The sequence below is a fragment of the Hoplias malabaricus genome, chromosome 1 (genome assembly GCF_029633855.1).
Source record: "Hoplias malabaricus isolate fHopMal1 chromosome 1, fHopMal1.hap1, whole genome shotgun sequence".
NCBI lineage: Eukaryota > Metazoa > Chordata > Actinopteri > Characiformes > Erythrinidae > Hoplias > Hoplias malabaricus.
In genome coordinates, this window is record NC_089800.1 from 39,712,368 (window position 1) to 39,730,142 (window position 17,775).

At 38.6% G+C, this 17,775-nt stretch overlaps 1 protein-coding gene across 3 annotated transcripts; it reads left to right on the top strand.

Annotated features, from left to right (window-relative positions):
• Positions 1-356: 356 nt before the first annotated feature.
• linc.pou2af1 (lnc RNA pou2af1) lies at positions 357-7,287 on the top strand. Of its 3 annotated transcripts, none has more exons than XM_066680153.1 (5): positions 357-2,073; positions 4,247-4,338; positions 4,534-4,582; positions 5,165-5,394; positions 6,037-7,287. In XM_066680153.1, exons 1-5 carry the CDS (start codon positions 2,067-2,069, stop codon positions 6,376-6,378), a joined length of 720 nt encoding a protein of 239 aa, XP_066536250.1. In that variant the 5' UTR covers positions 357-2,066; the 3' UTR covers positions 6,379-7,287. The 3 variants fall into 3 exon arrangements, with proteins under 3 accessions (XP_066536250.1, XP_066536252.1, XP_066536251.1); XM_066680155.1 differs by lacking the exon at positions 357-2,073 and adding an exon at positions 2,930-3,045; XM_066680154.1 differs by lacking the exon at positions 357-2,073 and adding an exon at positions 3,361-3,461.
• Positions 7,288-17,775: the final 10,488 nt, after the last annotated feature.

A 17,775-nucleotide genomic window follows, 5' to 3' on the forward strand; every position in this document is an offset into this window, starting at 1 on the left:
CAACATTTTGGCGGGTCGCCTCCAAATGAGAGCACTTTAAGGTGGAGTTTCCCCGAAGCAAAATCCGTGAAATTTTGCTTCGAGAAACACTGAATCCTACATCTCCAAAAGCGCCCTGCATTATATACACCACATGTACAACGATAATCCCACCAATATTTTTGACAAAGAGTAAGAACACACCACAAATGTATATATATATATATATATATATATATATATATATATATATATATATATATATATATATCAATTTGTGGTGTGTTCTTACTCTTTGTCAAAAATATTGTTGGGATTATTTTGCTATATTTTTGAAAAAAATTAAATATGGGGCATATATTTTGGGAAGTCAGCAAAATAGTTTTTTTAATCTCTAAATTAATTTTATTAATCATTGTATTATCTTAGTCTTTCTTATTTATTAATTTAATATAATATGTTGTAATTATTGTTATTTAGATGTGCAAGTGTTATTTTGGACAAAAAAAGTTATAAATATTCAATTAAAGCTCTTAATGAAATCTGTAACAGTTGTTTTTTGGTCAAAGTTAATATGAACTGTTTTTGAGGATTGATTTGCTTCAAATAATGTATATCGCTATTTAATTTAGATTTTATTTTCGGATCTTTCTCTCAGCGTAAATATATTAGATCAGTATTAATAAAAGTTTTTTCATCAATGAATTAATTAATTTATAAAATTAGATTTGCTTGTACTTGGATTCATTTTAACCTGAACTAAGAAAACACTTTTTTTTCATGAATGCTACTTTAATATTAAGGATTAATGTTAAACACAGCCCGAAACGTAGTAGTATTCTCCTATAAAAAGGCCACCTTTCACTTCTAACCCTACGAATCCAAACACTGTCAAATAATTTAAAGACGATACTTTTTGAACATGTTAAAAAGAACTAGTCACATTTTGATCTGTGATTTTACTACAAGTTTAATCAGCTGATTTTTTTTTCACTTTGTTCGCTTGTTATTGAGTTTTAAAAAAAATTGATGTTTGATGGAAATAAATCCCGTAGACGAATCTGGATATTCTATGAACAAATTTAACATTTTTGTTTTTGCTTTTACTGCGGCAAAAAATAATACCATCTAAGTCAATTTTGGAATAAGTAGACCTGATCATTGCCGCACTAAAATGGCAACAATCCATTGTTCTGGTTTTATTCGACTCAAATAAACACTTTAAACGAAACACTGGTTTGACGTGGTTAAAATATGTATTTGAGATGAACGTAGCAATTTTGAGGTGAAATTATTTGCAGTGATGGGAAACCATGAGGATGGGCGTTATATATATATATATATTAAAAATCCATGATTTAATTTCACATATTGAAATCTAGTGCTTAATAATTTGTGTTTGTGCTTGGTGTAGTCACAGATGGGGTGTGAGGGTATGGCAGGAACAAGCTCTCATATCAAAAATGGCTGCTACCATATGCCACGCCCACTACTCCTATATTTCAGAAAAAAGGTTAAAATTAGGCCTCAGATGCTCATATGTGCTGTTTTTCGACAATGTTATCCACTGTGGATTGTTATTATGATATTAAATTTGAATTTATAAGGTCGTTTGTGTGCCCTAGTCCGCTGTTAAAGGCAAACAGAGCTTTACAACCAGCCTCTGAGCTGCAATATCAAAAGGGTGGTAAAATGTTAAAATATATTTTTGTTTTTGGGACAAAGTGTAAAATAGCATGATATTCTATTATGGGGGATGTTGTTTTATGCATTATAATAGTGAAAATCACTAAGATATAAGTATTTTTGCGAAGTCTTTGAATATTCAAATTGAAAGTAACGCGCAATCAAATCATTGTCAAATCATGGACTTCTTGGGGATTTAAATAGTAGGGATGAGGGCAGAAAAACTCAAACTAATACATCCCCAGCTATATTACTATATTATTGTATATGCTGAGAGGGTTAAAAAGGTTCTGTCTTCACACTTTGGGACACTTTTGTGAATAATTCGTTCTTGGCCATAGAAGAGTGCCAAGAGCAGGCGTTTGGGCTGTTTCCCTCAACTCCATCTTCTTCTCGCCACAATGTCCGGTAAGTGCTTCTTGTTTTTTGGCTTTACTTTGCCTTCTTCTTGGGTTGGGAGACCTGGAAGGCATGGAAAAAAAGAGATATGTTATAAATCATTGCCTTTGATTGAGAATTTCAGAGATCAGACGTTCAGGAAAGGGAAGAGTACACATCAGAGGCACAAGCTTCTTTGTATAAAAAATACAAGCGCCTGTTATATTTTACTTTATTTTTTTTAAGTAAAAAATGATTAGCTTGTTATTTTGTACAGTTTAGGAGTGCTGGGCTCAATGTACTTTGGCTTTTGACAGTTGGGATGAGGCAGAATCTGTAATGACAGAGAGGTGCGTTTATAATCATGAGTCACATATTCTCCTCGTGGATTTTTCAATTTTAAGAAAAACATAGAAACAGCAATGATTTTAATTTTATATTTGAAGCTTTTGGAATCTGATGGTTTATCTGGGGGGAATTTTCATAACAAATGCTTACTTTTACTACTTATTACAAACGTAAACGGAACGTAAGGCGTTCACAACCCACTCAATACAAGTCAGATTCGTCGGAAACCTTACGAAAATGGACCACCACATCTGTCCGGACAGTGACTCAAACATCTAACCCACGTCTTCAAGGAGCTGAGTGTGTTCTCGCTGCCTCTACGTGCTCAGCCATGGCGTGGCGTTGTTCTTTGCCGCAGCCATTTTTCGCTCGATTTTCTTCCATCGGGTGAAATTTTAGACACATTTTGCAAGTATCAGGAAGACGCCCACTTAATTTCGACCCACTAAATTTTCCACTACGCAGCCAATGAAAAAAACATCCACCGTTTATTAACACACTTCCAGAGCTTTAACCCTTTTTGGGGAGAACAGCTGTACGTGTCCACGTTTGGATCGGAACCTTCGCGACAAATCTTTTAATTTTCTTTCATTCTATTTTTGAAAAAGACGCAGAGATTTGTTCAGATACACCGACACTTTTCGAGTTTAAACTGTATGTTTATAGACGTAAGAGGATATCAGCGAACCTTGCAACTTAGAGAAACGGTTGTCTATATACAAAGAGTCATTGTGCTCCACGTTGTCTCCGTTTTTTTCTTGCAAGTTTTACTCAATAGCTTCAGGTGTTTACACGCGATTCATTATAGACACGTCCGTAAAACTGCGTAATTTTACTTACTCTTCAAAGCCGCAGATTCCTACACTCGTTTCCCGGTTCTCCTGCTCTTCAGAACACATCGTTTTTGTTTCCTGGTCGCGTGCAGCTATTTCCCTAAACTTTCACATCTGCGCGCGGTGTTGAGTTGGAGCGGCTCTATGAGAAGATACCGATACTCTTCCAGATATTACTTAATCAGATTTTCTGCCAAAACCTCGCGATTTTAAAATCGGGTTTCGTTGATTTTGCAGGTTAGTGAAGGCAGGGAAAGGATTTTTTTCGCAGATATTGCAGCGATCCACTGCCAAGTGAAACGCGATATTAACCCCTTCCTTGCAGAATCAGCCGGAAACTCTGCTCATTTATCCGCCAGGTGTTTCCAAAAACTGGATACTCTCCGTTACATAGATCCCTTTTATGATCGTGTGTTCCACGTATTTGGACTAAATATGATTTCAATCTATGTTCATATACACAATAAAAATCAATAAAAAACCCAGAATTTGAACGTGTGTATGTCACGTCTTCATTAGTCGAGAACAATTTAACCGTGCAAAGAAACACTAAGGCATTGTAATGCATATATAGTGACTATAGTGTCTGAAACAATTGGGTAATTCCTGACCAAATTACATTTTTTTAAATGAGAATGCACATTTTATTACATAGTCAGGTACTGTTTATTTGAGACGTTAAAACAGTAAAAAAAGGAAATTAAAAGATGTGAATGCAAAAATTATAATAATAATAATAATATATATATATATCTCTTTTCTCCCAAAGATTTTAAACTTTGCAATATTATTGAAACCAAACATATGTATGTATTTTATTATGTATAAATAAACATTCTTACATGGAAGTTGAAACTAAAAGCCACTTTAAAGTGTGTACACTGTATCAGCAGATTTTATATTGGTTTTCCCAGTATATTCACAAACTTTGGGACATATATATCTACACACACTTTCAAATGTAGAAATTTGAACACCCTCGTAATACACATATTAATACATTTTCATTCCTTCCTGTGCAGATAAACCTAAAGTGTACCAGGGGGTGCGGGTGAAGACCACAGTAAAGGAGCTGCTGCAGAAGCGCAGAGAAATGCAGGCGGCAGAATCCCGGGTAAGAGGAGTGTTACACGCACATGCGCATTCCTCACGCCCCACACTTCACTCATCTACATCTGTTCCATCAACACCGACACGCCTCTATACTGTCTGAGCACTTTATTTACAGTGTTGACATTATGCATGTAGATTAAGGGAATCTTTCTGTCTCTTTGTCTCTCGCCCCTCCCCCTGAAACCTCTCCTTCCAGAAGTCCCAGGTTTTGTCTTCTCCTGAAGCTTGTCCCACACCGCTGCCTGGTAGGTTTCTCAACACCTTTCCTTACATCCAAACAGCGCATAGCATTCCCAGCACTGTTGGATCACGCGTAAACAACAACGGAACGGTCTACTGGGGAAATCACTACACCGCAGTTATAAGAATGGAATAATATTAGGCTCCAAAATTAAACAAAGATGTTGCCGAACAGCAAACATAGACTCCTTCACTTGCATTACCCCAAATGAAAGCAAAATCTGCACTTACTAACTCCCAAACGAAATCAGTTTCATCGATCAGCATACTGGACTATTGCATTACAGCCCTGGACCTACACACACACACACACACACACACAAACATACACACATAGTTTAGGTTATACAAATCAGCTTGCTCTCCTTTTTATAAACTTATTCAAATGTGATTTAGCTGTTGGCTGTCGCTCTTGTGACATCATCTCATCAGCGTAAGATTTTACAGTCATTTAAACGCCCTCCAGTGTTAAATTCTCTCTCTCCCTCTCTCTCTCCCTCTATCTCTCCCCCTTTTTCCCACCCACCCCAACTCTCCACTCTCTCTTTACCCCCCCCCCCCCCCCCTCTCTCTCTCTCTCTCACCAGCTGCGCATCATGCAGATGTGTTTCCCGCGAGCTCGGCGCCGGACCCTTATTTCCACACGCCCCAGTTTGCGGACACCGCGCACGCCTCGATGGAGGACGCGTTCGATCAGCACTACATGATGAGTGCGGTGCCCTCGGACGGACTGAACGGTCCAAACGCGGTGTGCGGCTCTGTAGCGTGGCTTGATGGATACATCCCCGCCTGCGCGGATTACTACAGTAACACCTTAGTGCGTATTTTGTAGCCACTCTCCAGATTTACTGTAAACAGCGGTCAGATTTTGCGTAATCTCCGTAGTTCCGGTAGAAATGGACAGGGCAGTCTAAGACTGGGCTTCAATTTTGATCCAGTGGCTCTAGCTGCTGAATTAGTTTGGGACTAAATCAGTGGAGTGGATTTAGGAGGTACGCCCAACATTTATGAGCAAATAGGTCTGTAATTAGTGGAAAAAACAGCTGTATTTGTTACAGTTTGTTTTTGCATTAGGGAACGTCAGGCATCACAGGACGAGTGTTTTACTGAAGCACTATTACTCAAGTAAATCATCAATATTGTGTTGACCGTAAAAAACAGGAATCAACGATAATAAATCGTTTGAAGTATTCTGACGGCAACGTTTCTTACATTATGAGGAGTTTCCATGAAACCGAGATGGAAGGAAACCAGTTTAAGGACTGATTTGGACGTTTAAAATCTGCTAACAGAGGATACACTTTTTCATTCAGGATTCTTTAAATAAGCCGACTGTGTCAAAGCAAAGTCTAGTGTTAGGGGCCGTGAAGCAGCTTTTATTTTGAAGACTACACCGTCTCAGCTCAATCGCTGATGTGTAACTTCAATTTCCCCTGTGTGTGTTTATTTATCTCCTCAGGCTTCCGGTTCTCCGACACGCTCGTTCAGCCTCCCGAGTCCCGGTGATTACAGCAGCTATTCTCCACCTGATTCTCACTCCTCCTCCTCCTCCTCTTGCTACAGCTCTCCCTCTCGACTGGACGGAAGCTCATGCTTCTCCACAGAGAGCTGCCACTACCAGCACTATGATATCCAGCACTGCTACAGCCACTGGCCAGCACTGCAAACAGACACAGCGGCGGCCTCGCAATACTATAGCCCCTCAGACTGCTTTCACCATAGCTATGGGGAAGATTTCTACTACAGAAGAGATGCACCCAGCTCTGAGCTGTGCTATCTCAAAGAGCACTTTGTCCAATGACTGTCTGTTTAGTGTCAACCAACCACTTCTGATTCCAGTCCTCAGCTCAAACCCAAATGGCTCCCTGCTATCTTTATAGTGAACCCTGTAGGTCATGAAGTCATGCTTTTTTTTAAATTTTATATTTCACAGAAACTCAATGAATCCCATAAACAAACAATATACTTTTGAGAAAAAATAACATTTAAGTACACCACCTAAAGCCAATGCATTGTATGGCGTTATATGTCTGTTATACATCTGCTAAAATCCTGCCTAATTTTCAGTTGACTATTTGTTTGTAGAAACCTTTCATATATCACACAGGGCACTATTAGGGAAGTAGGAAACTGTTTGAGACTCAGCCTGCATTAATTATTTCTTTGTTGTAAGAATATAACACTCACCATTATTTTTTTATTCACAGTTTTTTCATAAAAGACCCAGACATGTTCTAGGAACGTTAAACCAAACACACAGAAATGTTTGTGTCTATCAGTGATGAACAAATTGTACTTCTTTTTATGAAACAATAAAATGATTATTTTTTGTAAAGCTGCAGATGTGATCATCCTTCCCTTAACTTCCCCCCCACTAGGTTGGAAAATGTTGAAGACTCTTCAGTTTACAATGGCCCACTGTCTCATCCTTTCATTTGGAAACCTACTATAGACCAGTATGCAAACGTTTTGGCCCCCATTTATTAAATTACAATATGCTCATTTAAATGCACACTGGGTGGTAATGTGCTAGATTTAACATAATGTGGCAAAAGTGTGGCAGTTTTATATTTGTATGTATAATATTTCCCCAGTAATTAATGAAGAATTCTTTTTTAAATAGATACATTTTGTACATCAAAATTAGCAGGAAAAAACATTATTTTCATCTGATCCCGAGAGGATGTGTTAACTTGTGGCAACTTAAAAAATCAACATTACAAGTCACATGACCAATGAGTTTCTGACCTCTCACACTGGAAAAAATCCTGTAACATTTTCAGTAACTTGTTGGCTGCTTAGTATACTCTTAATAAACATTATTGTACTGTACAGCATTTATAGTTATTTATTCTATCATCATGTTGCTTTTCCACTGTATGGGATTGGCTCCACTTGACTGGGCTTGGCTGACTGTTAGCTGGTCACTTTTCCACTAGCAAATCTCCCCATGAAAAGGTGATGTCTGAAACCCTTCTCTACCGTGAACCATGGGCTTGTAAAACCACACCACCACCAGCGGTAAAGTTAGGCGCTGTTTACCCATTGTGTGTTTTCCTTGCTGCATGTTCAACTTTCACTGGAGATTTTCATCAGCCACCGACCCAAGGAGTGTTTGAACATCTTTAAAACATCTTGTGGTAATGTTATGAGCTGCCGCTGTGAGTCTGATAAATACAAACGTGAAAGCTGCTGTAACTTCATGGATTTTACAAGTGGGGTGTTTGTGCAGGAGCTCTGTATTTCATAGTGATTGACAGGTCTCTTTGTCCAGTCAGAAATCTGCAGAGTTTACATGTCACATTTAGTACCTACTCTTAAGTGCGCTTTCCAAAAGCATAGTTGCCAACTACGTTAGCTGCTTAGCAGCTTACATAGTTTGTATGATGCAGTTGCGATGCAAGTGTTTCCTCAAAACCGTTGTTGGAACTACCAAGGTTCACAAACACAGTCATTAACTTGTGTAGTTAGAACTACAGCTTCAGACCTGTTCCTGGTGTTCAGTGTGGAATGTGTCAAGGTTGACAGCCGAAGCAATATGATGATTTCTGTTCAATTGCACATCTGAAATAAATAATCATCTCATTAACGCTGCACAAAATGACATTAAATTAAATGAAGAATAATTAATCAAACTATATATATAGTGCAGCAGGTAGTGTCACAGTCACACAGCTCCAGGGACCTGGAGGTTATGGGTTCAAGTCCCACTCCGGGTGACTCTCTGTGAGGAGTTTGGTGTGTTCTCCCCATGTCCGCGTGGGTTTCCTCCGGGTGCTCCGGTTTCCTCCCATACTCCAAAAACACACGTTGATAGGTGGATTGGCGACTCAAAAGTATCCGTAGGTGTGAGTGTGAGTGAATGTATGAGTGTGTGTTGCACTGTGAAGGACTGGCACCCCCTACAGGGTGTATTCCTGCCTTGCGTCCAATGATTCCAGGTAAGCGTCTACAGATAATGAATGAATGATATATCATTCATTGTTTGTAAGCACTTATCCTGTTCAGGGTTGTGGTTATATATATGCATATACAATCCGGATTCCAAAAAAGTTGGGACACTAAACAAATTGTGAATATAAACTGAATGCAATGATGTGGAGATGGCAAATGTCAATATTTTATTCGTAATAGAACATAGATGACAAATCAAATGTTTAATCTGAGTAAATGTAACATTTTAAAGGAAATATATGTTGATTCAAAATTTCACAGTGTCAACAAATCCCCAAAAAGTTGGGACAAGTAGCAATAAGTGTCTGGGAAAAGGAAATTGAGCATATAGCAAACAGCTGGAAGACCAATTAACACTAATTAGGTCAATTGACAACATGATTGTGTATAAAAAGAGCTTCTCAGAGTTTCAGTGTCTTTCTGAAGCCAAGATAGTAAGAGGATCACCAATTCCACCATTGTTGCACAGAAAGATAGTGCAGCAATTCCAGAATGGTGTTACCCAGCATAAAATAGCAAAGACTTTTAAGTTATCATCATCAACCGTGCATAACATCATCAAAAGATTCAGAGAATCTGGAACAATAGCTGTGCGTAAGGGTCAAGGCCGTAAAACTCTACTGGATGCTCGTGATCTCCGGGCCCTTACACATCACTGCACATCAAAGAGGAATACCACTGTCAGGGAAATAACAGAATGGGCTCAGGAATACTTCCAGAAAGCATTGTCAGTGAACACAATCCACCGTGCCATCCGCCGTTGCCAGCTGAAACTCTACAGTGCAAAGAGGAAGCCATTTCTAAGCAAGCTCCACAAGCTCAGACGTTTGCACTGGGCCAGGGGTCTTTTAAAATGGAGTGTGGCAAAATGGAAGACTGTTCTGTGGTCAGATGATTCACGATTTGTTCTTTATGGAACACTGGGACGCCATGTCATCCGGACCAGAGAGGACAAGGATAACCCAAGTTGTTATCAACGCTCCGTTCAGAAGTCTGCATCACTGATGGTATGGAGTTGCATGAGTGCTTGTGGCATGGGCAGCTTGCATGTCTGGAAAGTCACCTTTAATGCAGAGAACTATGTTCAGGTTCTAGAACAACATATGCTCCCATCTAGACGTCATCTCTTTCAGGGAAGACCCTGCATTTTTCAACAAGATAATGCCAGACCACATTCTGCAGCAATCACAACATCATGGCTACGTAGGAGAAGGATCCGGGTACTGAAATGGCCAGCCTGCAGTCCAGATCTTTCACCTATAGAGAACATTTGGGGCATCATAAAGAGGAAAGTGTGACAAATGTATGCCTGTATTAGATGAATGGGGGAGCATTCCTGTTTCTAAACTTGAGAAACTGGTCTCCCCTGTCCCCAGATGTCTGTTGAGTGTTGTAAGAAGGGGGGATGCCACACAGTGGTAAAAAATGGCCTTGTCCCAACTTTTTTGGGATTTGTTGATGCCATGAAATTTTGAAACAACATATTTTTCCCTTAAAATGATACATTCTCTCAGTTTAAACTTTTGATCTGTGATTTGAACTTGAAGTGGAATGAACTTTACTGGATGTGTCAAACTTTTTTAACAAATAAAAAACTGAAAAGTGGGGCCCCCTTCCGTTAATACTTTGTAGCTCCATCTTTTGCTGCAATTACAACTGCAAGTCACTTGGGGTATGTCTCTATCAGTTTTGCACATCGAGAGACTGAAATTCTTGCCCATTCTTCCTTGCAAAACAGCTCGAGCTCAGTGAGGTTGGATGGAGAGTGTTTGTGAACAGCAGTCTTCAGTTCTTCGCACAGATTCTCTATTGGATTCAGGTCTGGACTTTGACTTGGCCATTCCAACACCTGGATACGTTTATTTCTGAACCATTCCATTGTAGATTTGATTTTATGTTTTGGATCATTGTCTTGTTGGAAGATAAATCTCCGTCCCAGTCTCAGGTCTCTTGCAGACTCCAACAGGTTTTCTTCCAGAATGGTCCTGTATTTGGCCCCATCCATCTTCCCATTAATTTTGACCATCTTTCCCATCCCTGCTGACGAAAAGCAGGCCCAAATCATGATGCTGCCATCACCATGTTTGACAGCGGGGATGGTGTGTTCAGGGTGATGAGCTGTGTTGCTTTTACGCCAAACATATTGTTTTGCATTGTGGCCAAACAGTTCGATTTTGGTTTCATCTGACCAGAGCACCTTCTTCCACGTGTTTGGTGTGTCTCTCAGGTGTGTTTATGACAAATTTTAAATGAGACTTTTTATGGATATCTTTGAGAAATGGCTTTCTTCTTGCCACTCTTCCATAAAGGCCAGATTTGTGCAATGTACGACTGATTGTTGTCCTATGGACAGACTCTCCCACCTCAGCTGTAGATCTCTGCAGTTCATCCAGAGTGTTCATGGGCCTCTTGGCTGCATCTCTGATCAGTCTTCTCCTTGTTCGAGATGAAAGTTTAGAGGGACGGCCGGGTCTTGGTAGATCTGCAATGGTCTGATACTCGTTCCATTTCAATATGATTGCTTGCATAGTGCTCCTTGGGATGTTTAAAGCTTGGGAAATTTTTTGTATGCTTTAAACTTCTCCACAACAGTTTCTCGGACCTGCCTGGTGTGTTCTTTGGTCTTCATGATGCTCTCTGCGCTTTGAACAGAACCCTGAGACTATCACAAGGCAGGTGCATTTATACGGAGACTTGATTACACACAGGTGGATTCTATTTATAATCATCAGTCATTTGAGACAACATTGGATTATTCAGAGATCCTCACTGAACTTCTGGAGTGAGTTTGCTGCACTGAAAGGGGTCGAATAATATTGCAAGCCCTACTTTTCAGTTTTTTATTTGTTAAAAAAGTTTGACACATCCAATAAATTTCATTCCACTTCACAATTGTGTCCCACTTGTTGATTCTTCACAAAAAAATTATCTTTATGTTTGAAGCCTGAAATGTGGCAAAAGGTTGAAAAGTTCAAGGGGGCCGAATACTTTCGCAAGGCACTGTAATGTTTACCTATGATGTAATTTAAGAAATGAGCGTTGTTTTAAACTTTTAAACAAATAACAAATATTGTGAACCACATGTAGCCTATATAAAACTTAAATGTTGTTTTTATTAGTGTTTACATTTAATTTAATTTACATAACAATGATAAAAATGTTTGAAAAATGTATATAAATAAACCCTGGTCTTAATACACAGTCATCATTTAACCCCTGGTTTTAAACACTTCATCATGACTTTTAAGTTTTTAGATCTGATGATTTTTTTAACTCTGAATGACCATTATGAAATACATTGTGTGAGCTCAGACATAAGTTTTAATAAAAGGAACAGGAGAGCAATATTTATGGATTAACAGCTTTCAGGTAAAAAAGTTCAAACAGGTGCTCTGGTTTCCCAACTGTCCAAAAACACATGTTGGATCGGTGACTCAAAAGTGTCCATAGGTGTGAATTTGTGTGTGTGTGTGTGTGTGTGTGTGTGTGTGTGTATGTGTGTGCGTCGCCCTGTGAAGGACTGGCGCCCCCTCCAGGGTGTGTTCCTGTCTTGTGCCAAGTGATTCCAGGTAGACTCCAGACCCACTGCGACCCTGAACTGTAAAAGCGGTTACAGACAATCAATGAATGAATGTTGATTAAGAATGAAAATTGAAATGAGGAGATATATTAAAATGAAAAAAAAAAAAAACAGGATTGTATATTCTGAAGCAAAATTATCAAGTACCTGCGAGTGTTGAAGCCAATAAAAATAAATCTACAAAACTGCCTTCCATGTTATTTATTTATGTATTTTAACCTGTCAGAGAAATATTTTTGTTTACTTTACAAGATAAGCCACTTCCTCAAAACACAGCTATGTGTTATAAGCAGGGACACGATCACATGTACCTCAGGTCTGGGCTGTCGCTAGAGATTAATGATTAGGGGGCCTGGGGTAACTTCCTCATAGCTGCAAATTTATTTGATGAGGTACAGATTAAGCAAAGCTACAAGTAGCTGCTGCCTTTACAAAACATTTTAATATCCATCTACAGGCAGTAAAAAAATTAGTTGCGAACAACTATTAAAATACAGGGATAATGTAAGGAAAGAACATAGAGGTCAGTTCAGTCTGCCCTAAATACTGCAATGTTTAATGCATGAACATTTTAACTGGCTTTTTTCAGCAGGCTTACTTTAACTTCATCAGTAATCAGGTTTCCTCTGTTAGCATAATGCTATTTCAACTAGTGCATCATTGACTTTTCAATTTGGTTAAATAAAGATTGTAACAGGTGTTCAATTAATGTTTTTTTCTTTATTTTTGTCTTGAAATGACACTCACTGTCAGGAAACTCAATACACCTTCTCGTGGGTATTCTGCCAAGAAAGCAATACAGCCAACTGTTATCTGGAGACAGAAAAATTTTGTTGAAATAATTAGGGGGAGCTAAAGAACATTTAGGGCAGGCTATAGCCGTCCTAAAACAGGTCTAACAACGTCCATGCCTCAGGTTAAAAGTCACAGTTCCATCGAATCTGCAGTCACTAAAGCGCCGTTCCCGCCATTTTGTGTCACTTGATGTAAAACGTGAATGTGCCTTGCTGGCCACTAGTCTGCTTTAGATAATTATGCCAAAATGACAATTTGATGGTTATAGTAAACATCAAAAGAGATTAATGCCCATATAATCTAGGTGACACAAAGTAACTTTCAGATGTTATGAACATATATATGTACGGCACAGTGGTGCAGCAGGTAGTGTCACAGTCACACAGCTCCGTGTGGGCTTCCTCCGAGTGCTCCAGTTTCCTCCCACGGTCCAAAAAACAAACGTTGTTAGGTGGTGACTCAACAGTGTCCATAGGTGTGAGCGTGTGTCACCCTGTGAAGGACTGGCACCTGAACTGTGTGTGTTAGTTCGATTTTTGGTATCTTCTGTGGTGTATATCGGTGGATGTCTCTTTTACAGCAAGTAAAATATGAGCCAATATAATTCAGACAGTGCATTATCAAAACAAACCCATTTATGTTTTAACTCATCTGAATTTTAAAGGATACTCTTACGTATTATAGACAAATTTAATTATCCTCCTAAGGTCTGAGGGTACAAAGTAAAATCAGTGTAAAAATTAACTCACCTAATTAACCTGTAGTTAAATAAAATAAATTTTAACCCACCAAAGTTAATTAAAAACAGATGGTAATACTGAGAAAAAGAAACTTGAAACTTTATATCCTATGAGATGCAAATTGTCCTGTGTGCCTTTATATGAAGATCAGAAGTGATATTATATGCACGGTATATATTGTGATTAATAATCAATTGTTTGGTTTAGATGAAGGGAATTTAAATATTTTTGACATGTTAATTAATAAAGCAATCAATCAATGCCCGAATCTGAAGATACAGGAAACTCTGATCTGTTGTGTCATGTTTGACGTGATTATTATAATTAACCCTGAACTTCCATAATTGTATAGAAGAATGTATAATTACAAATATTTTTCGATGTCAAAGAAAAGATAAAATGCTTGAGAGAATTATCAGGGACATGACACACAGAAACCAGTTCCAATGTTAGGATTAATGGGGTGTGAACAAAGGAAACACTGTAGTATGTTTTACAATACAACAACCACAGCAATAGTAATAAGAGCTGAAGGAATTATATAGAGTAATTATAACTTATATATAATATAATTTGCCTTGATTATATGTTGCCATATTTAATATTTTGCACCCAATGTAATTCCTGAAATGTGCTGCTCTATCAGCAATATTTAGTCTTGTTTGCCTATGGACAGTGCTGCAAATAGATATCTCTCGTAAATTGAAGTCATTGCAGTTCAATTTAGAGCTTGATATAATTAATGTCAGGCCATTTTTCAACAAAAAAATATCATATTTTATTTGTTTTATAAAGGCACATTGCGTGTGTGTATGTGTGTGTGTGTGTGAGAGAGAGAGAGAGAGAGAGAGAGAGAGAGAGAGTGAGAGAGAGAGAGAGAGAGAGTTAGAGAGAGACAGAGAGAGAGAGGGGGGGTGGGGGTGGGGGGGGGGTGGGGAGAATGTGAGCTAAAGCTGAAGCTGTGTGAACAGGTGAGGGAAATTCCACAGAAAATCTCCTCAGGATTCTGGGACATGGGACACACCCTCCATTTGAGTGTAAAACATTTTCTTACAATCTGGTTAATAGGTATAAATTTCAGTCAGCCATTAAAAGTGTGTGCTGCTGAAAACTAAATAATAAATACCTGTATCAGGTGATATCTTCCTTTTCTAACCAGGTGACTATCCTGATTTCTGTGAGGATCTAAACTCCCATAATATTCTGGAAGACCTAACTGTATTTTTTTCCAAAAATTGTTGATATACTATACTATATACACTACACTATACATTTTGATATACAGTAGGTTTTAATGTCTTTACATAATGTGTACAATTACTGTGCATACTAATTTAAAATGTGTGCTAGAGATCCAAATTAGTCAATGCTCGTCCCAATGTAAAATTATCCCTGGGATGTAGGTGGTGAATTTCAGTTTTATTCAAAGTCATATACACCACTGGTAAACTTGGGATAGTGGATAACAGATGAGTTTACAAAATGTGACATCTCCTTCTTCCCCTGGAGAAAATAGCAAATATACATTTTAATCATCTCAAAATGTATGTTTTTTGTAAATAAAAGTCAAATATTGTGATCAGATTTTTTACTTAAAAAGCATTGATATGTTATTTACTGATAAATGGCTTTTGGGGACAGTATACAGTCTTCAGCCAAGCACACAAACAAAGTCATATTTACTCTTTAACCACCTGGTGTATACAGCCTTCCGATGAGTACTTGAGCAGCATAATATTAGAAAATAATAAAAATTGTAGAAATTGTAAAGATGCTCAAAATAAAACTTTAAAACAGCTTTCAAAAGTTTGCAACGCCTGTTGATTTGAATAATGCACGCGGTACATCAAATTCTCACACTGATCACACATCTGATTTTGATCTAGAACCATTCATTCATTCATTATCTGTAACCACTTATCCAGTTCAGGGTCGCGGTGGGTCCAGAGCCTACCTGGAATCATTGGGTGCAAATACACCCTGGAGGGAGCACCAGTCTTTCACAGGGCAACACAGACACACATTCACACCTACAGACAATTTCAAGTCACCAATCCACCTACCAATGTGTGTTTTTGGACTGTGGGAGGAAACCGGAGCACACGGAGGAAACCCATGCGGACACGGGGAGAACACACCAACTCCTCACAGACAGTCACCCGGAGCGGGAATCGAACCCACAACCTCCAGGTCCCTGGAGCTGTGTGACTGCAACACTACCTGCTGCCCCACCGTGCCGCCCTATCTAGAACCATTATTTATTTATTTATACCTTTGTGTTTCATATAGCACATAATTTTGTCACCAGAGACCCACCAGTAATCCAGCATCGGCTTCACATTAGGACTCGTTAATAGGTTCAAGGAAGTGCTTTAACCTTTATGCTGTGATGGACAATTTCCTGCTTTCGACGTTGCTGACTGGTTGGAAAACGTGGCCCATCTCGTGCTGAAGAAAACAGGAGGAAACTACTTCTCCTCTTTAACTAACTAACTTCTACATACACTTGGGGCTTTGGCTTTCCCCCGGTATGATTTACGTGGGATGCAACTCAGTTAAGCTTGCTATTATCAATAAAGTGAATTTGGACTGTTCCCTCCAGGTTCCTTGGGTGGTGTGACTGCAAAACTACCTGCAGCACCACCATGCCTCCTTTTTAATCAACATGCACATATTAATATTGTTATCACTGCTAAATACAGGCTTGAACAGGCTTCTTTTTGGCTTCAATTAATGACTAATTAAACAGTCCACAAGGACTTTGAAGGTGGACGACTGTGCACACTTACTAGGCCTTTGGCGAGGTCTGTATTGATGATTTCATTTGAGGCCTGTCACCCATAATTCCTGGTGAGAATGATGGGAATGGGCAGTTTTGTTTACAGATGTTTGACCAAAATGGAGAAAAGTAGCTTCATAAGATGTGAACAGGAATGCATTTGTTTATGTATTTTATATGTATTATTTGTTTACTTATTGTTTTTAGTGCGCAGTGCTGCTCAAGTTTTTAATACAGTGTCCACTCACTGTTCCACTCCATTAGACACCTCCTTCGTTGGTCCACATTGTAGATGTAAAGTCAAAGACAGTACCTCATCTGGTGCTGCACATCTGGACACTGTTGCCTGGATGTTTTTGGTCGGTGGACTATTCTCAGTCCAGCAGTAACACTGAGGGGTTTAAAAACAAACTATATTTACATTAAATTAATTACATTACCCTACATTAATAATGCAATGATCTTAACCACTGAAGTATTCCTGGAAATAGTTTTAATTTTGTGTTTTAATTATGTTGTGTTTTTATTTTCATGCTGTTAGTTTTTCAATTTTTAACTTTGTGTCAACCACTGACACGTATTCATCATGTAATAGACCTGAGGGTTTTATATCTGTAGGAGCTGATGCATGATGATGAAGTTGTCAGCTTATATTTGTCATCCTGCTTTTTCTGTGCTAAATATAAATCATTCATGTAGATGGAAAATAGAACAGGTCTAAAACTTCCCTATGAGATTCTCTAATTTAAATGTTTACTATTCCACCAATTAGAAGACCCTGAATTCTGCTTGTCAAATAGCTGTTTAACACACACACACACACACACACACACACACACACACACACACACACACACACACTTTAGCCAAGTTCCTTTAGCCAGTCATCATACATTTGTGTTAAAGCAGTATCTGTTGAGTGACTGTAGGCCTGCTAAAAATCTGTGATTACAATATTTTGATTCAAATAGCTTTGTATTCTAGACTAACAGATCACTAATCAGCCATAATATTATGACCTCCTTCTTGTTTCTCCACGTCCTGCAGCTCCATTGACCACAAAATTTCATGTTCTTGCAATTACTGCAGTTCACCTGTCATTCTGCATACATTCTATTCCCAATTTCACCCTGTTTTTCACTGGTTAGGAGCCTCAGCAGACCACCACAGAGCAGGAATTATTTGGGTGGTGGGTCATTCTCAGTGCTGTAGTCACACTAGCGCGAAAAACAATGTATGCACATCAAATGCTGTAATTGTAGAGCTTCAAATTGCACCTTTATGGTCAGCGGAAAAGAGAGAATGGACAGCAAGTGTTGAATCAATGAGGAGGTCATAATGTAATGGCTG

What these genes read in the sequence shown, in the direction of transcription:
- linc.pou2af1 (XM_066680153.1), top strand. An exon ending in TTGTCCCACACCGCTGCCTG is followed by an intron (nt 4,583 to 5,164) that starts GTAGGTTTCTCA and finishes CTCTCTCACCAG; the next exon opens with CTGCGCATCATGCAGATGTG. An exon ending in ATTACTACAGTAACACCTTA is followed by an intron (nt 5,395 to 6,036) that starts GTGCGTATTTTG and finishes TTATCTCCTCAG; the next exon opens with GCTTCCGGTTCTCCGACACG.